Source organism: Mastomys coucha, unplaced genomic scaffold, assembly GCF_008632895.1.
Source record: "Mastomys coucha isolate ucsf_1 unplaced genomic scaffold, UCSF_Mcou_1 pScaffold21, whole genome shotgun sequence".
Taxonomy (NCBI): domain Eukaryota; kingdom Metazoa; phylum Chordata; class Mammalia; order Rodentia; family Muridae; genus Mastomys; species Mastomys coucha.
Genome location: NW_022196904.1, coordinates 46,451,082 through 46,477,312, shown reverse-complemented (window position 1 = coordinate 46,477,312; position 26,231 = coordinate 46,451,082). Strand labels below are relative to the sequence as shown.

Here is a 26,231-nt window from a genome sequence, read left to right as displayed (position 1 = left end):
AAAAAAAAAAGAACCACCTGCCTCATAATAGTATCATGAAAACACTAAATCCACAGAACAAAGGAAGTATAGTGAAATCCCATCCCCAGTGACACACCTCCTTCAACAAGGGCATAGTTCCCAATCCTTCCTAAACAGTCCACCAAATGGGAACCAAACATTCAACTATGTGAAAGCCTGTGGGCCATTCTCACACAAACTACCATGCCATTATTCACTTTAAAAAGTGTAATGATGCTGGGCAGTGGTGGCGCATGCCTTTAATCCTAGCACTTGGGAGGCAGAGACAGGCAGATTTCTGAGTTTGAGGCCAGCCTGGTCTACAGAGTGAGTTCCAGGACAGCCAGGGCTACACAGAGAAACTCTGTCTCGAAAAATAAAACAAAACAAAACAAAAAAGTGTAATGACATGAAAGATTGAAAGATAAATGGGAAAACTCTGTAAAAGAACAGTATAGGGGCTGGTGAGGCGGCTCAGCAGTTAAGAGTACTGACTGCTCTTCTGAAGGTCCTGAGTTCAAATCCCAGCAACCACATGGTGGCTCACAACCACCCGTAATGAGATCTGACACCCTCTTCTGGTGCATTTGAAGACAGCTACAGTGTACTTGTTTATAATAATAAATAAATCTTTGGGCCAGAGCGAGCAGAGGTCCTAAAAGTCAGTTCCCAACAACCAGATGAAGGCTCACAACTATCTGTACAGCTAGTGTGTACTTGTATGTATAAAATAAATAAATAAATCTTTTTAAAAAAGAACAGTATAGATAATGAATATATATATATATATATACATATATATATATATATATATATAAGAGAAAAAGACCTCAAATAAAAATGGAACTATTAATACATAGTCTTTCTAAATGCTACATACCTTAGCAAATGGGAGAAAATGAATACCTCCAAAAGGTAGGATGCTGGCTAGTTTGATACCTAAGATAGAGTTAATTTATTGGGGGGAGATGTATGTCCGTCCCCAGGGAGGTTGTCAGGGTCTCTGGGGCAAGATTTGTGTGGCTGTGTACCATTGGCCAGAGCAGGGGGATAATACTTCATCTACATACTCAGGGGCTGTAGGTTGTGGAGTGGGGGATGGCAGGGGACTTATAAAGTCAAACAAGGAATGAAGCCTGATAACTGTCAGGGTAATAAATCCCTGCTAGGTTTGATGGTGGGGAAACCAGCTTTATGGTGCCAGGTTGGGAGGGGGGAAGTGGCTAGCTCCTGCCATCTTCATGTTTGAGGTATCAGGGGTGAAATCTCCCTTGACCCCTCCTTCATAACCCTAGGCCATTTCAGTTCCACACTATCCTTGGGTGGTCATGGGTGCTATGCGAAAGCAGACTGAGCAAAACTTGGAGAGAAAGCATCACTCCTCCACGTCTTCTGTTTCATCCAGATTCCTGCCCTGCTTGAGTTCCTGCCCCATCTTCCTTCATTGATGGACTCTGATGTGGAACTGTAAGCTGAGTAAAACCCTTCCCTTCCCAAGTTGGTTTAGGTAGTGGTGTTTTATCACAGCAACAAAACCTTAGAGAGAAATGGGTACTAGGAGTGGGTAACTGGTGACAGACCAAACCTTGTGTTTTGGGGAGGATTTTGGGGGCATTTGAAACTTGAAGCTGGGAAAGCCATTGAGTGCTCAGAGCTCAGTGTACCATTCCGTGGGAGACTTGAAGATAAGAGTGTAGAGGAAAATGCAGATGATGAAGGCTTGACTTCTAAAGTTTCAGATCAAAGCATGAAGTCTAGCTGTGGGCTTTGGGTGATATTTTGAAATAAACACAAAGTGAAATCTTTGCTTTTCTGAGACAATCAGTTATTTTTGTTACTTTTACTTTTTTGTTACTTTTCTTTTACTTTCAGTTCACTACTCTTTATAGCCTCTACTTCCGAGGTCTTTATTGCTCCAACCCCGAGACCTTATTTTATTGTCTCTACTCCCGAGATCCTTATAGCCTCTACTTCCGAGATCCTTATCACCTCTACTTCCGAGGTCCTTATTGCCTCTACTTCCGAGGTCCTTATCATCCCACTTACCTGGGAACTTACCAGCCGGCTTACCCTGACTGCAAAAGGTTCTGATTCTCAAGAGGTTTTTCCTTCCCCGTCTGTCCAGGCCTCCAACTGTTATTTTTTCTTTTACTTTCTCCTGGTCCAGGCCTCCAACTGTTGCGAGGTTTTTCTTTTCTTTTTCCCCTTACGGGCCACCAGTTGTTGGGTTCTCCTCGTCCAGCAAGAAAGACGCAACTACACGAGCTCTTTCTTTTGCAGTTTATTCCTGGACCCTTTTAACAATGCTTCTCCCTCTTGCTCTCTCCTGGCTGCTTCTCCTCCTGCTCTAATCTTATGCCTTCTGCCTCCTGCCTCTCTGGAGCTTACTTAAGCTCTGCCTCCCGGCCCACCCCCGGCTGTTGAGTACTCCCAAGCTTAGCTAATCCCAATGGGCCATGTAGCAAAAGCAGATAGATCACCAGATGTAGAAGCAACCAATAGCAGTAGCTTAGCCAAATAAGGGCTTTGTTTACGAGGCCTCTCGCTTGGGGCTCGGCTCTCCACAGTGAGCCACCATGTGGTTGCTGGGATTTGAACTCAGGACCTTCGGAAAAGCATTAAGTGTTCTTTGTTTTTTGATTTTTTTTTTTAAGATTTATTTATTTTATGTATATGAGTACATTATAGCTCTCTTCAGACACACCAGAAGAGGGCATCGGATCCCATTACAGATGGTTGTGAGCCACCATGTGGTTGCTGGGATTTGAACTCAGGTCCTCTGGAAGAGCAGTCAGTGCTCTTACCCTCTAAGCCATCTCTCCAGCCCGTATTAAGTGTTCTTATTCGCTGAGCCACCTCACCACCCCCCCCCAAGGGGGGTATTTTGGTGCATTTTCTTGCTGTAGGAGGGCCCAGTTCATTTTGAGTGATATAAACTGTGGTCTGTGGTTCAGGAGCTATAAAAAAAGCAGGTGAGCCAGGCAGTGGTGGTACACACCTTTAATCCTAGTACTTGGGAGGCAGAGGCAGGCAGATTTCTGAGTTCGAGGCCAGCCTGGTCTACAGAGTGAGTTCCAGGACAGCCAGGGCTATACAGGAACTCTGTCTCAAAGAAAGAAAGAAAGAAAGAAAGAAAGAAAGAAAGAAAGAAAGAAAGAAAGAAAGAAAGAAAGAAAGAAAAGAAGGAAGGAGGGAGGGAGGGAGGGAAGGAAGAAAGAAAGGAAGGAAGGAAGGAAGGAAGGAAGAAAGAAAGAAAGAAAGAAAGAAAGAAAGAAAGAAAGAAAGAAGGAAGGAAAGAAAGCAGGTGAAGCAAGCCATAGATAGGATCCGTATGCAGCACTCTTCTATGGCTCCTGCCTCCAGGTTCCTGCTCTGAATTCCCTGGATGGTTGCCTTAACTAGGGTTTTATGTCTGTGAAGAGACAATATGACCAAGGCACCAAATGGTCTCAAAGGTCGGGTTTATAGATGAAAAACAAACACTATGCAATAAGAAAACACCAAGGAGATTATAGGAAATGGGTTATTACAATTACATCGATTAACAGGAATTGCACAGGATGATGACTAGTTGTCATGTACACATTTTAAGACAATAGGCAGGGCAAGGTGCTAGAGCAATACATAACTTTAAAGGTTCAAGAAAATTTTTTTTTTAAAAATATGTCTTAGTTATCTTTCTGTTGCTGTGACAAAACGCAATGGTGATCAAGACAACTTAAGTGTTTAGTTGGGCTTACAGCTTCAGGGGGTTAGAGTCCATGATTTCAGCACAAATGCATGGGGGCAGGGACAGCTGAGATAGACAGTACATCTTGATCCACGGTAGAAGGCAGAGAGAGCTAACTCGGAATGGCAAGAGCCTTTTGAAACCTCAGATCCCACTACCTCACACACCTCCTCCAACAAGGCCACGCCTCCAAATCCTAGACATTTCTAGCAACTGAGACCAGCATATGAGCCACTAGGGACCATGTTCATTCCAATTACCACAGTTCACTTCCTGCTGCTCTGCTGCCTTCATCTGCTGAAGTTACCCATGGGAGTTATTGCTTAATTCAAGAACTATTATTTTCTTCTGTGCTAGGAGTAATCTAGAGCCTAGTCAAGTACTCTGATACTAAGCTACATCCCCAGATCCTTTTTGAGACAGCCTCATTGACCTAAAACTTGAAATCGCCTTCTCATTGTCTCCTGAGTCCTGGACTTATACTACTACCCTTGGCTTAAAAGTAATTTAAAATGTAATAAGCTTAAATAATATTATTTTGACTACTGTGAATGAAGCTACAATGAATGCTGGTGTGAACTTTTAAGCTGTAATGAAGATGTATAAAAGTTTGTATGAAGTGTCTGGTTTTTTTTTTAATTATTTTCACTTTTAATTATACATACGCATGTGTGTCTGTGTGGATCATAGGCACTTGAGTGGTCAAAAAATAAGCTTTGTAATATTAAAAATAATAATAGGATGAAGAGATCCCTTATTAATTAAGAGTATGCTTTGGTCTTGCAGAAGACCTGAGTTCGGTTCCCAGCACTTATGGTAGCTCACAGTAGCCTGTAACTCCAACTCCAGGGGATCCAACAGCCTCTGCAGGTGCCTGCATTCAAGGACAGGCACAAATACACATGCGTATATATAGTATATACTAGTAAAAATAAACATTATTATTTTTTTAAAAAAGCAGACACTTCATACAAACTTTTATACATCTTCATTACAGCTTAATTCCCAGCGGTTAAAAGATTCAAGCAGGAGCTGAGAGATGGCTCACTGTAAAGAGTACTTGCTACTCCTGCAAAGGACCTGGGTTTAGTTTTCAGCAGTCACGTGGCAGTTGACAACTATCTGTAACTCTAGTTCCAGGGGAACCAGGATCCTCTTTTGACTTCTACAAGTATCAGGAACACAACTAGTACACACACATACATGCAGGTATGTAAAAATATTTTTTCAAAATATTTTTCAAAAGAGATGCAAACAACCCATGTCTTTTAGTAGATAAATTAACAAAATGCTGCATATGAATATGACTGAATACTACTCGGGCATAAAAAATCAATGACGTCATTAAATGTGTTTCAACCATGTTTCAACCAGTATGTTTCAACCATGATTATATACTCCAAGAAATAAGCTAGTCACCAGGAACACTCATCATAATGTGAAAAAGCAAGAAGAGGCAAATTCACAGACACTAGTAGCTAATTGGAGTCTATCTTGGCTTGGGGTGAGGTAAAAATGAAAGTGATGGAAAAGTTTTCAAAGAGAGGGGCAAGTGCAGCTGTGCCCTGTGAACATAGCTAGTGCCACTGAAGTGCACATTTAAAAATGGTTCAAATTGTTAGGTCACAAGGCAGGCCTGTGTCAGTGCTGCTGACAGCATCCTAAGACAAACCAGGCCAGATTCTTACCCAGTAAACAGAAAGGTTATTACTGAGTACACAGGAACCTAAACTTAGCATTCCTCAATTTCTGGTTGTCAGAAATTCCCTTTCTCTTCCCCAACCAGTCAAGAACCTCAGGGAGAGGTCATCTAGTTTCTGATTGGCTCAGTCTGCAACAGATCCAAGTCCCTACAGCAACTCCCAGGCTGTCTGGCAGGTCTCTTCCCCATAAATCTGACAAGGCTCATTTGGCAGGATGCTACTCTCCAGGATGCTATGCTCTGAGTCAGCCTGGCAGTTTGTCCCTCAGAAAACTCTTACTACCCTAGTTCAGTGGTTTCATTTGCCTCACTTACAGAAATAGTGACTTTTATGAGTAGATTATCACCCTGAAGGAAACAACCGTAGACTTGTTTAGTAGGGTGTTGGTGGTGGTGGTTTTTGAAGACAGGGTTTCTCTGTGTAGCCTTAGCTGTCCTGGAACTCGCTCTGAGCAGCCCGGCCTTGAACTCACAGAGAACTGTCTGCCTTTGCCCCCTTTGTGCTGGGCTTAAAGGCATGCGACACAACTGCCCGGCTAATCATTCAGTAGTTTCGATGCATAAATAGTTTAGTTTTATATTGCTTCAGAATTAATGCTGCTTTATAGAGTTTCAAAAAGACACGTATACTTCCTAAAACATTTTTTAAAATTAAGTTTTCATTATAGCATGATTAAAGAATAGAAAAAACTGGGAGCAACCTAACAACTAATAATCTGATGAACCGTTTGATACACTATATTATCATAGACATCACGCAGCTATTAAAACAATAATTGTGTGATAACTCGGAAGTAGATTGCTACGTAACACTCAATAAAAGAGAAAAAGCGTGCATTGCCTTTGAAAACGTGGGAATGGCCCACAATTCTTAAGTGAGGGTTGGCGAAGTGAGTCAAAATAACTTTCTCCTATAACCTTGATATACTTTATTAAGAATTAAAATGAAACACTACAGTATGATCATAAGGTCAACGATCCAGAGTGAAGGCAGCGGACCTCCCAGGGAGAAGAAAGCATCTCTTTGGTAGAACAGATCTGAGTTCGTAGAGGACCTGAGCTCCTCTGGGAACAGCTTGACCATCTCCACCAGACGCCCTAGGGCTCTTAGTAATGCAGAGCTTTCTGTCGGAGGCGCTGCACCAGCAGGCTCTACCGAATTATCTCTCATCGTCCTCACAGACCAAAGAAGCCTTTCGGCTCCTCCTCTGTCCCCACCGCACGCTTCCCATCCACCCCCTAACCCGGCTCCCATCCCCGGCTCACTCTGCAGTCCGACCCCGAACTCCGACTCCCTCTCCGCCCCGCCCCGCGCCGCTCCTTTCCTAGCCCGTGGGGCGCGGCGCGCGCACGCGCAGCGGAGGGCGGCGCGGGCGGCATGGGGACTGCGGCGACGGCTGCGGCGGCCGGGGAGGGGGCGCGCGGCCCGAGCCCCGCCGCCGTGTCGCTCGGCCTGGGCGTGGCTGTGGTGTCGAGCCTAGTGAACGGGTCCACGTTCGTGCTGCAGAAGAAGGGCATTGTGCGCGCTAAAAGGCGAGGTAGGGCGGGCCGAGGCCGGGCCGGGGTCCGCGCCACGCGCCTGCGGGTACCTGTGTGCAGAGCACGGGCCCGCTCCCCTGGCTACCCCGCAGGCATCACCTCCGCATCCTACGCGGTCTCTCTCTGTCTATTCTCAGCTACCGGGGAGGCCTTATTCACTCTTTCAGGAGCTCTTCACCGGACATCTTGCCCCTATACCTGTCCAGTCCTCCAACCCCTACCCCGCTGCAGAGCATCGGGACAGGTGCTCAGCTTTGGAGCCTTATGCCCAAAGGCCCTCCCTCAGCTACTGTCAGGCAGAGCTTCCTATTCATAGGATCCAGAGGTGGGTGGAGCCAGGCCTGCCTTTCACTTAGACTGGGCCTGGGGTGCTCTTGGAAGAGCACTTGGTGGTGTGAAGAAGTAAGGGTGTGTGGTGGGTCCGAAGGATGTACAGTCTCCACGGAGGTGCTCACTCTCACCTTGATTGCAAGGTCTGTTCTTCCCAGCTGCTTTTGCCCAGGGGTCCTTAGATAAGTTACCTGTGGTTGTCATTTCAACCATCTGAAGTGTCTGAAGCGTGAAGAAAACATCAAGCAGGCATGCAAACGGGCCTGCTGAGGATGCCCTGGGTCAACCGGTCACCAGATACCAGTCTTTAGTGATACAGAAGTGGGATGAGGCACAGAGACCTTCTTTGTCCATGCCATGTCATTGTGTTGAGAGGCCTGTGACAGGCACTGCATGTAAGAGACAGAATACTTTGAAGGGGAAAGTAAACATTGCTTTCATAGAAACCAAGAAAGGCTTGTGGTTGGAGCCACAACCTCAAGAGCTCTAGGGGTAACGACCTGGCTGCCAGTGTATGAGAAGTAAATACACTTAATAGTTCCAATTCCAGAACACATTTGAAAGTTTGACTAAGTTGCTGGGTAGCCAGAAACCTTCAGAAAAGAGACAGGGAACTGACAGTTTGGAGTGAAAGTACAAACTCAGTAATGTTTATTTAAGTAAATTAATTTCAAGCTGGGCGGTGGTGGCGCACGCCTTTAATCCCAGCACTTGGGAGGCAGAGGCAGGGGAATTTCTGAGTTCGAGGCCACCCTGGTCTACAGAGTGAGTTCCAGGACAGCCAGGGCTACACAGAGAAACCCTGTCTCAAAAACCCAAAATAATAATAATGATAATGATAATAATAATAATATCAAAATGAAAGCATTGTGGTCCTAATATAAACCCTAAGTCAAACAAGATAGGCTCTCCCAAGCCTGCAGATTGTCTATAATGTACAAACACATCTGGTACATATCTGGCAACTGCGGTTGGGGATTGTTTGTCAATTTGTACAGGCACCAAGATTGGGCAAAAGTGGTTTTTGTCACTAAAAAATAAAAAATACACGTGCCTTTTATAGGATTGAGTGAGATGAGTACTTTACTTATGTGATGTTCTTGCAAATCCCACGATTCCAGGATAAACCTGAGAGAAACACACGAACAACAGCTGAGGAACATCATACAAAATACCTGACTGGTCTTCAAACCAAGGCCATGAAATCTGAGGAACTCTCATAGCCAGAAGGAATCAGAGGACACATACCAGACATTAGAGGAAAACAAAGGAGTTTGAGTACAGAGTTTAGTTAGGAAAAAATACATTAATAAGATGAACCAACTGACTAGCAAGAAAGAGTGTGTTATTTTAGCTCAGTTTTTGTGTTCCAAGGGACTGTTCAATTAGAAAACAAAGACTAACCTAGAATTGTTTTTGAAGTCCTGGGTCCAATCATAAGTCTCATATTTTTAAAAGCCCAAACCAATCGTGGATGCTTTTATTTATACCTACATACTGTATATTCTATGTATGTATGTATGTATGAATGTACTTTAGGAAATAGTCTCTCACTGTGTAGCCCAGGCTGGTCTCAAACTCTTGATCTTCCTGCTTCAGCATCCTGAGTAGCTGGGACTACAGGTATGTGCTACCACACATGGGTCTTTACTATGCCTTTAAATTAATAAAGAGAAAATATAATCATTAATTTTTATTTCCTCACCTTCCACCAACTGCTCTAGATTGAAGTGGTGGTGGAAGGCATTTAGTCTTGCCTTAGTAAATCTACTTTGTTTAACAGATATTTTTGAAACTCTTATGCCATATACTATTATAGATACTGAAGCTACAGTAGTTTTAAGATCTATTCTCAGGCCAGATACAATGGCACATGCCTATAATCCAAGCCTGAGCTTCTAAGCTCTCATAAAATAAAGTAAAACAATCTTCCCATAATCTTTCATCAGACCTACTTAGAGACCAGCAGAACTGATAACCATCAAATAACAGAAATGGAAGAGGAGAGAAAGAGGTGATCATAAGAACTGGAAAGTTAAGTTCTTAGGTTAAAGGAGACTAAACCTTATGATTTCTTACACTGTAACTATGCTTCCTTAGAAGGCTGTATCTTTATATTGACAGGTTTTCTAGAAAGTCCAAACTTCAGAGAAGCTGAATTCTATATTGTAGTTATTTGTCGGAGAGGTCTGGGGATCTACTGGTTTTTAGTTTCACCTTTAAAGGACCTTCTCAATAAATGGGCCCTCTGTGACTCCTGGAGGGCTGGAGTGTGTCCTGGGCAAGCACAGGCTCAGGATTCAACTACCTAGCTTCTTTGTTGTGCCTTTGAATGAGGTAAGTGGGACCTGGGCAAGAGGTCTCACTCGTATTTCACAGGACATTTTTTTCAAGACAGCAGAAGAGACCACAATTGTATATGCTCAACTCTCTTGCTTTATACTTTATATGGTATGGCATATAACTTATGACATCCTCTATTTGTATGTCTTACTTATATTCATACTTCGAATAATCTGTTAATAACTTGTATAACTTTATTATTTTTTAAGGTTTATTTATTTTATGCGTATGTGTACACCACCATTGCTTTCTTCAGACACACCAGAAGAGGGCACCCATTACAGATGGTTGTGAGCCACCATGTGGTTGCTGGGAATTGAACTCAGGACCTCTGGAAGAGCAGTTGATGCTCTCAACCGCTGAGCCATCTCTCCAGCCCCATAAAACTTTAAATGTTATGTAAACAGTTGTTATACTTTATTGTTTAAGGGAATAATTAGAAGAAAACTTTCGAACATGTTCAGTATGGACTTTTTCTTTGTTTTTGAGACAGATTACCATGCATGCTAGGCTGTCTAGCTGAAGATGACCTTGAACTTCTGCTCCTCCTGCCTCCACTTCCCACATGTTAGGATTACAAGTATGAGCTATAATGCAATACATATTAAGCAGTGTTGGGGTGGGGTTCAAACTGAGGTTTTATGCATGCTAGGCAGCACTCTATCTGCTGAGCTATATCCGTAGCTCCACAGATATATTCTTCAAAAGACTTGTTTGAATCCTTGTATATAGAGGACCAATTGTCTGGGGTTGGAGCCCAGTGGAAGTGGGGTTGCCTGCACAAGTTTAGGTAACCTGCAGGTGGGAAGGTATGTGTGGTGCCAACCTTTGTTAGCTTGTTGCTGCTGTGGAAATAGCAGAGATAAACAACTTAAAAAGAGGAAAGGTTTATTTTAACTCCCAGTTTTAGAAGTTTCTGTTTGCTGCTTTGGGCCTGTGGCAGCATAGCATGTTAGGGGTGTTGGCACGTGTGGTGATTGTTAACTTAGGCAGCTGGGGAGACAGAGGAAGAACTTCTCTAAAGGTATGTACCAAATAATCAACTTCCTTTCACTGAGCCCTTTCTCCTGAAGATTGTATTTTCTTCCAGTTGCACCATGAACTAGTAACCAAACTTGTAGCACATGGTCCTTTGGTGGATATTTAAGGTCCAAACCATAAGACTATCTAAATAGTAACCAGATATTCCCCCAAAATAAGGTTATTTCAGGGTATTCAAGAACATTGTAATGGGACTGGGCAAGTTTGTGAGGAAGAATCTCTGGTGGGACTTTTAGAAAGTCTTTGAGAAGGCACTTACCTCAAGCAAGTAGGCATGAGCCAGCTCCAGCTTTCTGTTTGAATCTGATAAGAACAAATTCTTCTTGGTATCCATAGCTTTCATAGCGATAGGCAGTAGAGAAGGGGCCCGAGGCTGGCTGTTGCTGAGAGGCTGTTCATGGATGGTGATAAAGGGGAACCAGGGCTGCCTGGAGAGCAGGCTCAGAAAAGCTGGTTATTCAGAACTGGCTGAGGGTGTAGCCTAGTTAGTTACTGAACTTTATGCTGGATGCTGCAGACTGGGAAGAACTGGTTGATCATTTCAAATTTCCTTTTTAGAAATCAAGCCCAAGATAAAATTCTACCTTACACTCACAAGAATAACTGTCAATGAGGAAACCTAAAACAAGCACTGGCAAGGAGTTAGGGAATTTAAAACCCTTATGTGGTGCTAGTGGGGATGTAAAACGATGCAGCTGCTTTGGAAAGTAGCACGTTTGTTCCTCAAAGTGTTAAATATAGAATTACCATTTGACCCAGAAGTTCGACTTCTTGGATTATGCAAAGACCTGAAATAGCATGCCCATACCTAAAGGAAGTGAAAGCAGGGAATCGAGAAATTATGCATTTTTAGTTTTAAAAGCATTGTTCACAGCGCCAACAGATGGGAGTGACTCAATCCATTAACTGATGATGGTGTGCTAGTGAGTTTTCTGCTTCTGTAACAAATAACTGTGATGATTAAATAAGAAAATGTTTACTTTGACTCATAATTTTGGAAGTTTCATTTCACGTACCTCAAGCAGAAGCTTGGAAGATAAAGCTGGAGAAAAGAAGGACTCGGAGTTCCAAGGTCTCCTTCAAGTGCATGACTGAATGACTTAAGATGGCCCGTTAGCCCTGGGCATTACATGTTCTGCTACCTCCCGGCTGTGCTACAAGCTGGGGACTAAGCCTTGAGCATGTGGCCCTTTGGAAAATATTCTAGATTCAAACTTTAGCAGATGGCAAAATATGGCTTTTTAAGGCTGAGTATCATTCAGCCCTTAATAGGAAGGAAATGTTGATATGATAAAACATAGATGAGTCTTGAGGACATGCTGCTAAAGTGAAATAAGCCTGTCCTGAAAGGACACTACTGTGTGATGCCCTTTCTATGAGGTCCTCAGAGCAGTTCAAATGTATGGGCAGATGAAAAGTGTGTTAATGGTTACCAGCTAGGGCGGGGTAAGAGAGGAACAGAGAGTAGTGTTTTACAGGGGCAGAGCTGAGCCTTTCCAGGACAGTAGCATTTTAGTGATGAGTTATTATTATTACCTTCCTTATTACTGTGAACACCTGTCTGGCAGGAAGCATCATGTGGGAGGATGGTTTCATTTTGGCTCACAGTTTAAGGGGATAATCTGTTGTCCCAGTGAGGGCACAAGCGGGTGGCTATTTTGCTTTGGGAGTGTGTATCAGCTGTGTTGTAGTTTAAATGTGAAATGTCCCCCAGTAGTCACATGTGTTCACTTGGTTACCTGATGGGGGCACAGGGAAGGTTGTGGACCCTTTAGAAGGTGGAGCCTCTCTGGAGTAAGTAAGCCACAAGAGGGCAAGCCTTGAGATTTTATAGTAGAGCCTTTTTTTTTTTGTTTATTCTCTGCTTGTGATTTTGGATGAGATATGACCAGCTGGCCTTCTGCTCTTGGTACTATTCCTTGTTACAAGGGACTGCATCCCATTGAACCATGGTAACTGTAGGCCAAAATAAACTTTTTTTCCCTTAAGTTGCTTCTTGTCAGGTGTGTGTTCACAGTAATGAGAAAAGAAACCAAGCTCCTTGCTGCTGTGATTCCCACTGTGGTGAGCTGTACCCACAAACGGAGCCAAAATAAACCCTTTCTCCCTTAAGTTGCATTTATTAGGATATTTTATCACAGCAATTAGATAAGGAGCTAAGAAAACTGGTACTGAAGTGGAGCTGTTCGAAGTGTGCAAAATGCATCCCAACTATAAACATTCCTGTAGACTTTTTAAAATAATTGATTTTGAGACATCCCAACTCTCATTCACACACACACACACCATATATATATATGTATCACACCATATATACATATACATGTATATGTATATGTATATGTATATATGGTTTGTCTCAGACTCAACATAAAGTTAAGGTTGACTTTGACCTTCTGCCTGCCCATGCCATCACACCTGGCATACTCCATAGTCTTCTAACTGTACTTACTCTGTCTTTGAAACTCAAGACAATTTTTATACTTTGATCTTATATGAAAACATTTTTAAAAAGAAAGAAAGAAAGGAAGGAAGGAAGAAAGAAAGAAAGAAAATAGGACAGCAAGAGCTCCACAGTGTGCTCTGACATTGCATGCTATGGCACATGTCCCACCCAGCACATACACACTAACACACGTATACAGTGTAATGCAATAAAAACCAAGGTACACACTTCCAACACACAGTAGCATAGAATAAATATTCCCTTTCCAAAAGGAAGGCATAGGGACATAGCAAGAAAAGGTTGATCATAGAATAAAATTCCTATCAGATGGGCCACATAACAAATTCTGCAGCTCCTAGAACTTCTGAGCCTTTTTAATAGAATGAACTAGGCTCCAGTGACTTTAGCTGTGGCTTCTCTCTTGTGCAGGTTCTACCTGGTGCCTGTGGCTTTCTTTGGCAGATATTCCATTGTCTTGGCATTTTCAACATTCTGGGGTCTTCATTGCAACCTCTTACCTTTACACAGCCTCCCTCTTTACACAGTCAGTAAAGTGAAACTTCCCAGGGTTCTTGCAGGGAATCTGAGAAATTGAGAAAATGCACTGCAGGCTTACCTACAGACCAATCTGGTGGAGCATTTTATTAATTGAGGTTCCATCTTCCACAATTGTTTTAGCTTGTGTGGAGTTGACATAAAACAAGCCAGCACAGTAACCCCCTTCTCAACTTGATGCTCACAAACATATCATTCATTGTCAAGCCATACCCTTTTCTTTCTTGTTCTTTCTTGTATTAGATGCTATAGTAATATCTGTATAACAATATAAAACATATTTCAAACTTTAAAATTCCACTTTAAAGTTCAGTCTCGTGAAAACATTCAGAGTCAGCTGAGTGGTGGTGGCACGTGGTGCACATATGCCTTTAATCCCAGCCTTCCTTTGGCAGGCACAGACAGGTGGATTTCTTGGGTTTGAGGCCAGCCTGGTCCACAGAACAAGTTTCATGTCAGCCAGGGCTGCACAGAGAAGCTGTTTTGAAAACAAAACAAAAAAACAAAGGAACAAACCCAGAGTATTCAGACTCACCTTCAACATTCAAAGCTACTCCTAAATATTCGTAGTTTCTCTGGAATATTCAAAGTCTTCCTCTAAAACACCCAAAGTCTCTTAAATGTGGGCTCACAAAAACAAGCAAAATTAAATATATTCTACTCTAGGAGGGAATAACCAGGACACAGCCACATTCAAACCAAGCAAACCCAAACTCTGACAATGTAAATAGTTCATTGTTCAATATCTGTGCTTCATTCTAGACCTTTGGGCTCCTCCAAAAGGCTTGGGCCACTTCTCTCTCTCTATCCTCTGCAGCACAGACAGTTTGTTTCCTATGCCAGCTCCACTCACTGCTGCTGCTGTCCTTGGCAGTCATAGAATGGTAGTGTCTTTTTTTTTTTAACAGCTTATTTTATTTATTTTTTATGTACATTGATGTTTTTTGCTTGACCATATATCTGTGTAAGGGTGTCAGATTCTTTGGAACTGCAGATACAGACAGCTGTGAGCTGCCTTGTAGGTCTGGGAATTAGACCCAGATCCTCTGGAAAAGCAACCAGGGCCATTTCTCCAGCCCTGGTACTGTCATTTTTGAAATGCTGGGATCTCCTGCTGCAGCTAGGCTGTACTTCCACCCATAGCTTCTCCTGGGCTCCCTGCCACATGGTGCCAAGCCTCAGTTTCTCTCCATGACCACTTCAGTCCTGGATCTTCTACTTCACAGTGCCCTCTCCTGACTTCTCTTGAGGGATTTCAGGCATGGCACACAATGCCAAGTCTCAGCTGTTGTCCACAACCCTTTCATGCCTTCAAAACCAATGCCACTTGGGTGACTCTTTTATGTTACCAGGCTTGACTGTCAGTATGAAATGCAGTCTTGGCTCCCTCTGGACCACAGCTTCTGTGTGCTGACCCTGAGGAAGCATTCCTAGACTTAATTATCCTCAGTGGTGCTGGTGCCTACTTAACCACAGCTGATTCTTCAGTCCCAGCAGAATAGAACTACAGATTCTTAGAATATCACATGAATGGCCTAGAGAGAGTCTTTGCTTCCTTCTGAAACTTCAAAAGCCAGCCATCGATCATGTGCATCTCTTTAAACATTTCTGTCTTTCAAGCTCCCACCCACATCAGCCAATTAAGCTCTGAATGGCCTTCTCAGCCCAAAGTTACAAATTCTATCCACTATCCTTCCAAAACTAACGTGGTCATAGGACTGGCAGAACAAAAAGCTGGAGACAGGAACTGAAGAATGCTGCATACTGGCTTGCTCAGCTTCTTTTCTTAGACAGGACCACCTGCCCAGAGGTGGCACCATCCACAATGGACTGGGCTCTCCCACATCGGTCATTAAGCAAGAACGTGCCCCACAGACTTGCCTACAGGAAGTCTGATGGAGGTGTTGTCTCAGTTGAGATGCCTCTTCCCAGATGATTCTATCTTGTGTCCAGTTGACCAACAAACAAACAACACCTAGGGACAATGACTTGTAACAAACAGAAAATCTCAAATGCTCGTTTCTGTGGCGTCCTAGTCTTGTTCTGGCCAGAGAATCTGTGTAGTGCTAGAGGATAGGAATCAGAAGAGATGATGGGAAGAGAAAGGTGGGTAAGGCTTGAAGAAGTAATTCTGAGGGTGTTACTTCCGTGACCAGCAGCTTTAGGAACAGTTACATTTGAGGATAAAACTGATTAAATCCAGTAGTTTTAGAATAAGATAGGGAATGCAGGCTCCCTGTAGGCCTTCAATGGAGGAGAAGGAGGAAGGAATATGGGGAGTGACTTAGTAGGGAACCTAGCACAGATGGGTGAATGTATAAAGCTGCACATACATTTTACTCTTCTTTGGGATATGTGCTGGGGCTTTACCAACTGTAAGAATGGGAAGTATCAGATGCAGAGGAGTTTATACTCAGGGAAAGTTTGTCATCATGCTCATGTGAAGAAAAAGCACGTAAATATGATATTGGCTTAAAAGGTAAGAGTGACCTAAGTTCCACTGAAAGCTCCTACTGAGAAAAGTAGAAAGGCCTAGAATGCTGGGAATTTAGTGGAACCCGTTGTTACAGGGCAGCAAAAGCCTGTTACTTATTTCTATTGGTATCCCAGTTTACTCCTGACTTTGGTAATAGTACCATTTTGAATCATTAACAGCATTTATTCTCTGAAGGTCACTGATGATGAGAATACCAGGCTAGAGAAAAGAGGGAGCCCATGGAACCATTGCACTGGCCACTGACAACACTGGGCCAGTTCTCATTCTAGAAAGGTCTTGTGGTTTGAATGTTAAAATTTCCCCATCAGCTAATGTGTTTGGACACCTGGTCACCAGCTTTTGATGCTGTTTGGGGATATTGTGAAGCCTTTAGGAAGTGGATCCTTGCTGGCAGGGGCCACTAGGAGCATGTCTTGTGGTGTTATACCCTGATCTCACTTCTGTCCAATCCCTGCTTTCTGACCAAAGACACAGTTTGACCAGTTAGCTTGAATTACTGCTGCCATGCTTTCCTACCTCTGTGAACTGCATCCCTTCCTAAATGGAGAGTCAGAATAAAGCTTTCCCCATTTTGTGTCTGTTTCTGTGATAAACAGGACCATTTGGTTCTTAGTCCTGCAGAACTAATATGCATGAGGAATGTCGAAGAGTTTGAGTCTTCAGGCCAGTGATGTTCTAGAGTGCTAAAGATAGAACTCAACGGGTCATTTTTGTTAGACCTTTTAGATGAGTTAGAAGCCCAGAATGCTGAAAGAAAAATATACGCGGACACCTGGCTCATCAAGTTTCAGAGGGGAATACACTCTCCTGGGAGCTGAGCTAGAAATAATTTGTGTTACATTCAGGCAAAGAAACTGGCAACATTCTGCCCATGTCTTCAGAATTTGTATGTAGCTGAATTAAAAAGTAATGGAATAACTTGTTTAGCAGAAGAAATTAAAAGTATTTAGGCTGTAATGATTACTAATGAGTGTTCTTTTCCGGGTCTAGAGCGAGCAAAAAGTGGAGCAGAAGATTATGTGTAGGGAATGGGTATGTGCTAGGAAAGGGGTAAGAATTTAAAGTTAAGGTAAGTTTAAAAGCATCTGTAGTTGAGTTAACTACATTAGAGTTTAGTAAATTAAATTTAGTAAATTAAAGAGAAACCTGGTACTATTCACCAGGATAATAAGGAGAGGTTCTCAGAGGGCAAGACTCTGCTTATAGAAGGTTGATTTGGGTCTTTTTAGGAGGAGACCTGGGAGCCTCAAAAGGTCAGAGAGCTTAGGATTCAAATAGTATTTTGGTCTGTGCTTTCTCTGTTAGGACTATATATTAAAACATTATCTACATATTGTACAATCACTCCTTGTGGCCAAATTGGGTCCTGATGATCTTTTTCTAGTGCTGACCTGGAAATATGGTGGCTGTCTTTGAGGGAGTTCTGGGTAATTCAGGTATTTCTATCCTTCTGTTAATGGTTGCTTACATATATGCAGTATATACAGAATACACACACACACACTCACACACACACACACACACACACACACACACGTACACTTACTCTCTGCCAATTGGTAGGATTCTAAAGGGCAGTTGTTTCTAGTACAGTAAAATCAGAAATCAGAGAAGTTGACGAAGCTGGCCACCTTATTTAAAATGCAAAGTAGAGGCGGCTTATTTCTGTAGAAAGGGGAGCAGAAGAAGTTATTCCATCTGTCTTAGAGCATACAAGATCTTAAGCATTGGTTCAGGGTCATGATTCTTATAGACAGAGAATGGGGGTTGTGTCAGAAAGCCCGAGTGAATAGTCACCTGGGTGTTCCTTACCTTTGTTCTTTGTTGAAGAATGTTTGAGATATTTGATTGGTTCCAGGTCTTCATATGGGACTTCTTGGTTGAGGTTACTTATTTCATCCTGGAGAAAGTGACCCTAGCTGTTGATTTCTAGAATTTTGACAGCCACAAGAGTACTTAGGACCACTTGGCAAGGCCCCTTCTATCAAGGACCCAATAATTTCATCAGTTCTTCTTTCCAGGTTCTATGGAGGATCTGGTCTTCAGGGGTTATAATTTCTGTGGTCGGGTCTTTTTGAGCTGGAATAAGTTTGTTTCCATTTTCCTGTAGGCCCTTTTAGCCCTAGGTTTATTTTATAGTAGAGCATCTGGTTGACCTCAGGATATAATACTAGGCTTAATTATGAGGAAGTCCTTCCCTGTCAGTCATAGGGACTGAGCCTCATGTTGAGAGTTTGGAACTTGTTCTGAGTCTCATGAGGGCAATGGACAATAGCTTTAGTAATTTTTAGAGATTATCTTGGTAAAGCTTTGTTAGGATCAATTTAATATTAGGACTTTTTAAATTTTCCAGAGAACTGTGGCCTTTAAGATAGATTTCTCTTCTCAGGGAATTCAATATAGACTGGGTCTTTGCTGATGTAAAAGACAGTCCATTGTGCTATGTAATGAGTATGAAGGCAAAACCTTTGGTAATTGCTTTGAGGAGGATGTCTTAGTTAGGGTTACTGTGAAGAGACACCATGACCACAGCAACTCTTAGAAAGGAAAACATTGAATTGGGGCTGTTTATAGTTTCAGAGGTTTAGGCCACTATCATAATATTGGGAAACGTGGCAGTGGGCAGGCAGACATGGTGTTGGAGAAGGAGCTGAGATTACTATATCTTGATCCAAAGACAGCAGGAGACTGTGTGCCACACTGGATGTAGCTTGTACACTTCTAACAAGGACACACCTCCTAATAGTGATACTCTCTATGGAGAAGATTTCAAACATATAGTGTATGAAGGCCATTCCTCTTCAAACCACCTGAGAGGGCTTTGCCACTGGAGTAGCCTTTTCAGTCCTAGTGGGGAATCTGGGTCCTGCCAGTGATGGTGTCTATAAACACCAATATTCTTGAAGCTGGGGCAAGAAGGCACATCTGGTTTTTAGTCCTTAGCCTGTGTAAGTGCTTCACCTATGCATTGGCTCAAGGAGGACACAGATAACTAAAATTGTTCTATATGCAGACAGTGTGGGCCTCACACACAATGAGGGTCAGTCCTTGTCTTTGGAACAGTTAAGTTACTATGTCTAAAGTGACATCTATCCTTGAATCATGTAGTCCCTAAATAAGTTTGTACTGTAGGTAGGGCCTGGGGTCTTAGTATCTTATTCCCCAGCGACTCATGATTCCTTTTGGCTGTTCTCTTTTAGAGCCCACTCCAACTCCTGCACATCAGTGTTTGGAAGGAACAATGTTAATTCTTGGGGGATTTGTAAGCCTACCTTTTTTGTCTTTCTTTTGGTCAGCTTATTTTCTTGGGCATCATTAAACATGTTTTTCTTCTAAAAACCAAACCAAAAAAACCCTGTTTTTCTGATGACTCTTGTCGATAAATGCCATTTGTTTAGTAGGAGTTGAATGGCTTCCAATAGATTTAGCATCTATTGCTCAGTATGGACAGATTGTGAGCTGTTAACAGTCACCACACTCTCCAAACATCCAAACACAGCATTGACATGTAAGGTTATGAAGGTATACTTTGAATCAATGTATATATTATTTCCCTTTTCCTTTCCTTTTCCCAGAATGGGTCTCCACATTCGGGCTATCATCTCTGCCTTTGGGGTTTGGGTAGAAGGGGGTTGTAGGGAGGCATCAATTACTCTTCTCTAGCTGATCACTGCACGTCTTGTCTTAACCCCCCCCATTTGAAATGTAACATATATGTATCTCTTCTGGATTGTCCAGCAGCTTGTTGTTCAACTGGCACAGGTGAGAGCATTTCAATACACAGCTGTGCCAAATCAGAAGGGGTTTTAGGCTGTTGTCAATTTAGTACTTACCTCTGGGTTGGCAAAGACAATTGCTTGATATTAAGTCTACTTCTGGCCCCTTTAGTTCTAATACACCCTTTTCCTGTTGGGCCATGAGAACTTCTAGTGATTGCCACAGAAACAGTTATAGAAGCTTCTTCAACAAATAGTGCTGCAGTTACCATAGCTTTTAGATGGGGTGGCTATTCTGATGCTCCAATGTCTAGTTTCTTTAAAAATCAGGCCACATGTCTCAGTTCTGTCCTACAAATTTAATCAATACCACAAGATTGCTTTTCCGCCACAAATACCAGAGAGGGCTTTTGGAGATCAAGCATGCCTAGTGCTATGGCTTCTGTGAGAGCCCGCTTTATCTCATTAAAAAAATTGCTTCGATTGAGCATCCTGTTTGAAGGGCTCAGAGTCTAGATCTTTACTAGCTGCATAGAGAGGTTTTGTCATTAATCCAAAGTTGGAAATCCAAATTTGACAAAATTGAGCCATGTTCAAGAAGCTCTCTTGTTCTTGGTTGAAGTAGTTCAATTATCCCTAACTTGATGTAGTGTTCTCTCTCTCTCTCTCTCTCTCTCTCTCTCTCTCTCTCTCTCTCTCTCTCTCTCTCTCCCTCTCTCCCTCCCTTCCTCCCTTCCTCCCTCCTTTTGTCTTTTTTCTCTTTTCGGAAAGTTTAGGATTTTGATGGTATTTTGGTCTGAGCTTCCTCTAGTAGATATTGAAACATCACCTACATATTGGAGAATGGCTCCTTGTGTCAAAACTAGGTTCTAAGATCTGTTTCTAACAATGCGGCAAAATATGGGGCCTGTTTCTGAACCTTTGAGGGAAGATTGTCTATACACTCTGTTGGAAAGCTCCAGTGATTGGGTCTTTTCATCTAAAAGCAAAACAAAACCAACCAACCAACCAAGGTTCAGGGTGTAAAGGAATGCAAAAAAGAAAGGGTGTCTTTTGGCTCTACCACTCCTTTATTGTCTTCTTGCTCTGAAAAAAAAAAATTAAGGCTTTCTCTATGTGCCTTATATATGAGGAAGATTAGGGTTTTACAGAGAAACTGACAGAGGACCAGAAAGACATGTTGTAGAAAAGTTTCAATGATGTTGTATTTCTAATTCAACTTCCCTCTTTAGTGGACCTGTTTTGACTAGATAACTTATCCCAGGTTTTGAGTGGATTTTGACTGGAGCGAGATGTTTTAGCTTATCCAGTGGTCCTTGTAGCCCAAGCAGTCAGGACCATTTTTGTGGGTTACTGTCTTGGGGGTACTTTGAAGGCTAGGGTTATCAGAACTCTAGAGCCCCTAGAGAATTGCAAGATTGCTTGTAGGTAGCACAAGGGAGGTTATTGAGTGACTGTCAGGAATACATAATTAAAAACCTGGTCTTCAATTTGACAAATGCTTGAGGTAGTAAAGTAGTATCTTGGAGGGAATTCCTTCTACCCCCTCTCCTGCACTGTGTCTGTAGATCGGGAAGATAGTTTTCCAGGGAAAGGTAAGGACCAGGTACAGAGCTTCACTACCTATAACAGATCGTTTTCTTACCCGATACTTAATTCAAGGTACTTCAGCAGGGATCAGGAGTTAGCCTACTTCCTGGGCACCCTCAGCCCTGTAATGTAGCCATGATGTTGTGAGAGGGGGTTGGGTTCTTCTTTGTCTGAGACTGTATCAATCCACATTCCAATGTTAGACTTCCAGGTCCTTACACGTTGAACTCTCAGGATGGAGTGGTACTGGTTGGACTCTTACATGCCTAATGTCCCGACCTCCCCGCCCCTTCTTTCTTTTAAATCTCTGGGGCTTATGTGGATCCTTTGGATAGGTCTAGCCAATGCCTTCAAGGGCAAATGTAATCATCTCTGTTCCTTTTGGTCTTCCTCTAGATCTTGGCTGTTAAACACGAACAGAATAGTATGGAACAGCAAAGTTCGAGGGTTCTGTGGCCAACACTTTTTGTTCCTGTGGTGTTCATTAATCTCTAATGCTGTCTGGATAGTAAAATATCGACCCAGAAGGGCTTATACTTTGGCGAATGTAGGATCCATGTTGGTGAATTCATGAAAAGCCTCAATTAGCCTGTTAGGAAATAGGGCAGGGTTTTCTTCCTTTCTACAAGTTGTCCAATGTTATCATAGTTATTTAAATGCCATTTTTTTTTTATTCCTGCAATAAGGCTTTCTAGCATCTGCCTATGCCTATGATTCCCTGACAAGGAGTTAGAATCCTAGCCGTGGTTTCCTGATCTGAGAGATTGATCGTCATTACAACTTTACCAAATAAGTTGTTTTTATGGATTCGTAAAGTATCCTCCAGGATTCTCTCTTTTCCTCCAGGGATGTAGCAAGTAAGCAGGCAGAAGTGTAGGTCTTCCCTTGTGAGGTCATAAGCTAAAGGTAAGGTTCAGAAGTAACTAGTAGATGTGATGTTCCTCAGAAATGTTCCTAGTGTCTAGTATTATTAAAGATTTGTGATTGAAAAGGGACTCAAATTGTCACCATCAGTCTAGGCAATTCTCTTATGGGGAGTGCCATAGGCATAGAAGAGAATGGCACATAGGAAGCCTCACAATTTGTATGGCCTGCAGGCCTCGGTTCCCTTTTTGCTGGTACCTTGGGGCAAGTAGGAGAATATGGAGGTGGGGTGAGCCTCAGTTGAGGGTGAGAAGATATTTACCTGAGGCCTGCTGCACATTGTTTTTGTTGTTTTTGAGGCAGGGTGTCTGTGCATTCCATGGTGGTCTTTTTCAATGGAAGAGTTTGAACACAAGGAGGAAGCATCCCTTGCTTTTGAATTACATAGTCTCCTTTACTGGTAGAGGACCTTGAGAGCCTAAACTTAGGACATTTCAGACCGTTTCCCATGATTCCCAAAAAACAGATTTTGCTGCAGAATGTTGTTGTAGTTACTTACAACATCCTAAGGCTGAATTTCCCCATCACCGGAGCTTGTTTTGAGACCTATGATGTTACAGTAAAATATTAGCTTCTTTTTCTTTAGGTTCTCAGGATCAAACTTATTTCACTTATTGAAGATGTGTTGTAATGTCCAAGGGAAATGAAGGCAGGTTTCCCATAAAGATCGTGAGGGGGGAGAGACAAGCACCAGTGCTTCTGGAATGGATAAGTCTAGTGAGTCCTCAAGGAGATCTAGGAGGTTAGAATATCCTCTTTTCCATTGTTTGGACCCAGGCATCTCTGCGTGAGGGTGACCATAGTTCCAGTACAGTTACAAACACCAGTTTTAACATTCAGTTCTTCTGGCTTTACTTTTTCCTTTGGCAGAGGGTTGAACCACTTGCTTAAATTATTTGTCTTGGGATTAAGTCTTGCCATGTCTCTGCCCTGAGATTCTCTTACCTAGATGGAATACTCCCTGCCTCTTGAGTTATAGTTTCAGAGAAAAAGCTTGCTTGAGCCGGGCAGTGGTAGGGCATGCTTTTAATCCCAGCACTTGGGAGGCAGAGGCAGGCGGATTTCTGAGTTCGAGGACAGCCTGGTCTACAGAGTGAGTTCCAGGACAGCCAGGGCTACACAGAGAAACCCTGTCTCAAAAAACAAACAAACAAAAAACAAAAACAAACAAACAAAAAGCTTGCTTGAATACATGACTATGGCTTTTAGACCAAGTTTAATGCAATGGCATTAATGTTTTCCTTAGACCTCACCCTTAAGGTGATGTCTTCTGGTCTCCATATCCTTAGGCTAGTGTTGCCTACAGTAAATGGACAGGAGAATTTGAGAAAAATTGCCTATGATAGAACACAAGTAAATAAAAGCCTAATTGTCGTACGCCTTTCCGTCCAGTGGAAATAAGGAGGCAAACACGAGCTCTTCTCCATGCAGTTTAATCAGGAACCTTGTAATCTTGCTTCTTACATCTTACTTATTTCTATCTTACTTCTTCTATTTTACTACTTACATCTTACTACTTCTATCTTACTACTTACATCTTACTACTTCTATTTTACTACTTTCTCCTTACTACTTACATCTTTCTACTTTCTTCTTACTTACTCCTATTTCCTACTTACTCCTATTCCCTACATACATCTTACTTCTAATCCTTACATACTACTTCTATCTTTACATCTTACTTCTATATCTACTTACTTCTATTCCCTACATACTTACTCCTAATTCTATATATTACTTACTATTCCCTACATATTTACTCCTAATTATATATCTTTTTCAGCCCCCAGCCCTTGTGGGTTAAATACTTTCCCTGGTCCCAATCAGCATCAGCTACGTGGCAAAGCATAATAGGCTATGAGAAATCATGCCAGCTTGCATCATAATCTGGAGGCACGCAGCTTTTCCAACTAAGGGCTTGTTTATCAATGCTCTCTGCTCTGGCTGGAGACTGGGTGTTCAATATATATGTAGGGTGGCAGCTGCAGCTCCCCACACCTAATGGTAGGAAAATGGGGAGAAGAGTCAGTTAGGAGTTACAGGTAGTGTCTGCATGTGGAGCAGGCAGGTTTGAGAACCTTCAGGTGCCAGGGTTGAGTCCTGTTCCTCCCCAAGGCAGGGTCAGGAGTAGATCCTGGAGAATTATCTCAAGAGGAGGGTGCAGGTGAGAGTTGCTGTGATCTGGCTATGAGTCCCATATGAGTCTTCCATACTATGTCATGCATCGTAGGCTTCCAGGAAGCTGGAAGGAATAGTGGGTCTGAACAGTGAATACCAGTGGTTTTAAGAGAAAGTCTGTGGCTATAACACTATGCCTCAACCATAAGTGTTGCCACTTTGGCTGGTCATGTGACATCGCCATCTTTGTTGACCATGTTTATCTTATAAGTTGGCTGGGATCCATGTGGATTGCTGTGAACTTCCAAATTTAAAGGTGAACTCTCCCAGATAAACACTTACCAGTTTAATCTTAGAAAATGCTTCTATCAGATTGGCCTATAAGTAAATCTGTGGAACATTTTCTTGATTGATGATGGATGTAGGATGGCCCAGTTCACCATGGGGGTGCCATCTCTGGTCAGGTGGTTCTGAGTTATATAAGAAAGCAGGATGTGTAAGCGATGAAGAATAAACCAGTAAGCAGTGTTCCTCCATGGCTTTTGCTTCAGTTCCTGCCTTCAGGTTCCTACTTTGACATTTCTCAATGATGAACTGTGTGTGATTGGGAGATGCAAGCCAAAAAAAGCTTTTCTTTAATCTGGGTTTTGGTCATGGTCTTTATTATATCATTAGGAACCAAACCTGAGCACCTTGCAAGGGAAAGATTAAAAAGAGTGTTTGAATATGGATTCCCCAGGCTTTGATCAGACATTCCATGGGAACTTCCCATCATTTCCAAGTGTTTGAGAAAGGAGAGAATTATACTGTGGTAGGTAATCTGAAGGATGAGAGCATTGAAAGCCTTTTGTGCTTCCCTCCTAACTGCCTGATTGACAGTGGTTATAGGTGCACATCTGAGTTCAGAGCACAGCTGCTCAAGTTGTCAGGTTCTTGTTTCTGCAAACAGTGATTTGGACAGAAACACATGGAATGGGAAAAGATAGTTCATTAGATGAGAGGAACAAACGAACTTGGAAATACAGCAGAACTAGGGTGAGGTCTAGGTCCCAGAAGAGATCAAGGTTGGGCCCCTGTTACCATTAATGGGTCACTTACATATTGTGTACCTTTTCTGATGATGTGGTTTTCATTACATGTACCCAGTGTTCAGGAATGTTTCCACTTTTCCCTTAATGTTGGCAGATTTCACGTGTGTATCTTGGCGCCCTAGGGATCTGATCCTACCCTTGGTCATGCATCTTGTTAATTCACAGGATTGCTGCTGTTGGGCAACAGTTGCTATCACTTCCTTTGCTACTTGATGTCACCAAAGTCCTTTCAAGAAACAACTTAATGGAGAGTTTCTTTCATGAGCCTTACATTTTAAGAAGGATTCCAGGCCATTGTGTTACAAAAGACAAGACTGCAGGTGCATGAGGTAGCTGGTCACACTGTCTGCAGTCAGGAGGCAGAAAGCCATGCTATTAAACATCAAGACATGACTAGTGACATGTTTCTTCCAGTAAGGCTCTTCTTCCTAAAGCTTTCCAACCTTTCAACAGCACAAGAAGTTAGGGACCAGGTGTGCAAACACATGATCTTTTGGGGTACATTTCATATTCAGACCACAGCATTCCATTCCTGGCCATGTTATAGTGCAAGATGGATTTGCTCCAACTTCAAAAGTCCTCATGAGTGCTCATGATTACTCATTGGCT

The 26,231-nt window shown here is 42.5% G+C and overlaps 1 protein-coding gene across 1 annotated transcript in view; it reads left to right on the top strand.

The window, feature by feature from the left end:
* Positions 1-6,769: 6,769 nt before the first annotated feature.
* Positions 6,770-26,231, top strand: part of Nipa1 (NIPA magnesium transporter 1) — a 40,862-nt gene continuing 21,400 nt past the window's right edge. The window contains exon 1 of the mRNA XM_031386819.1: positions 6,770-6,970. Within this exon, the coding sequence (XP_031242679.1) occupies positions 6,811-6,970 (160 nt within the window). The 5' untranslated portion in view covers positions 6,770-6,810. The remainder of the gene's footprint in view (positions 6,971-26,231) is intronic.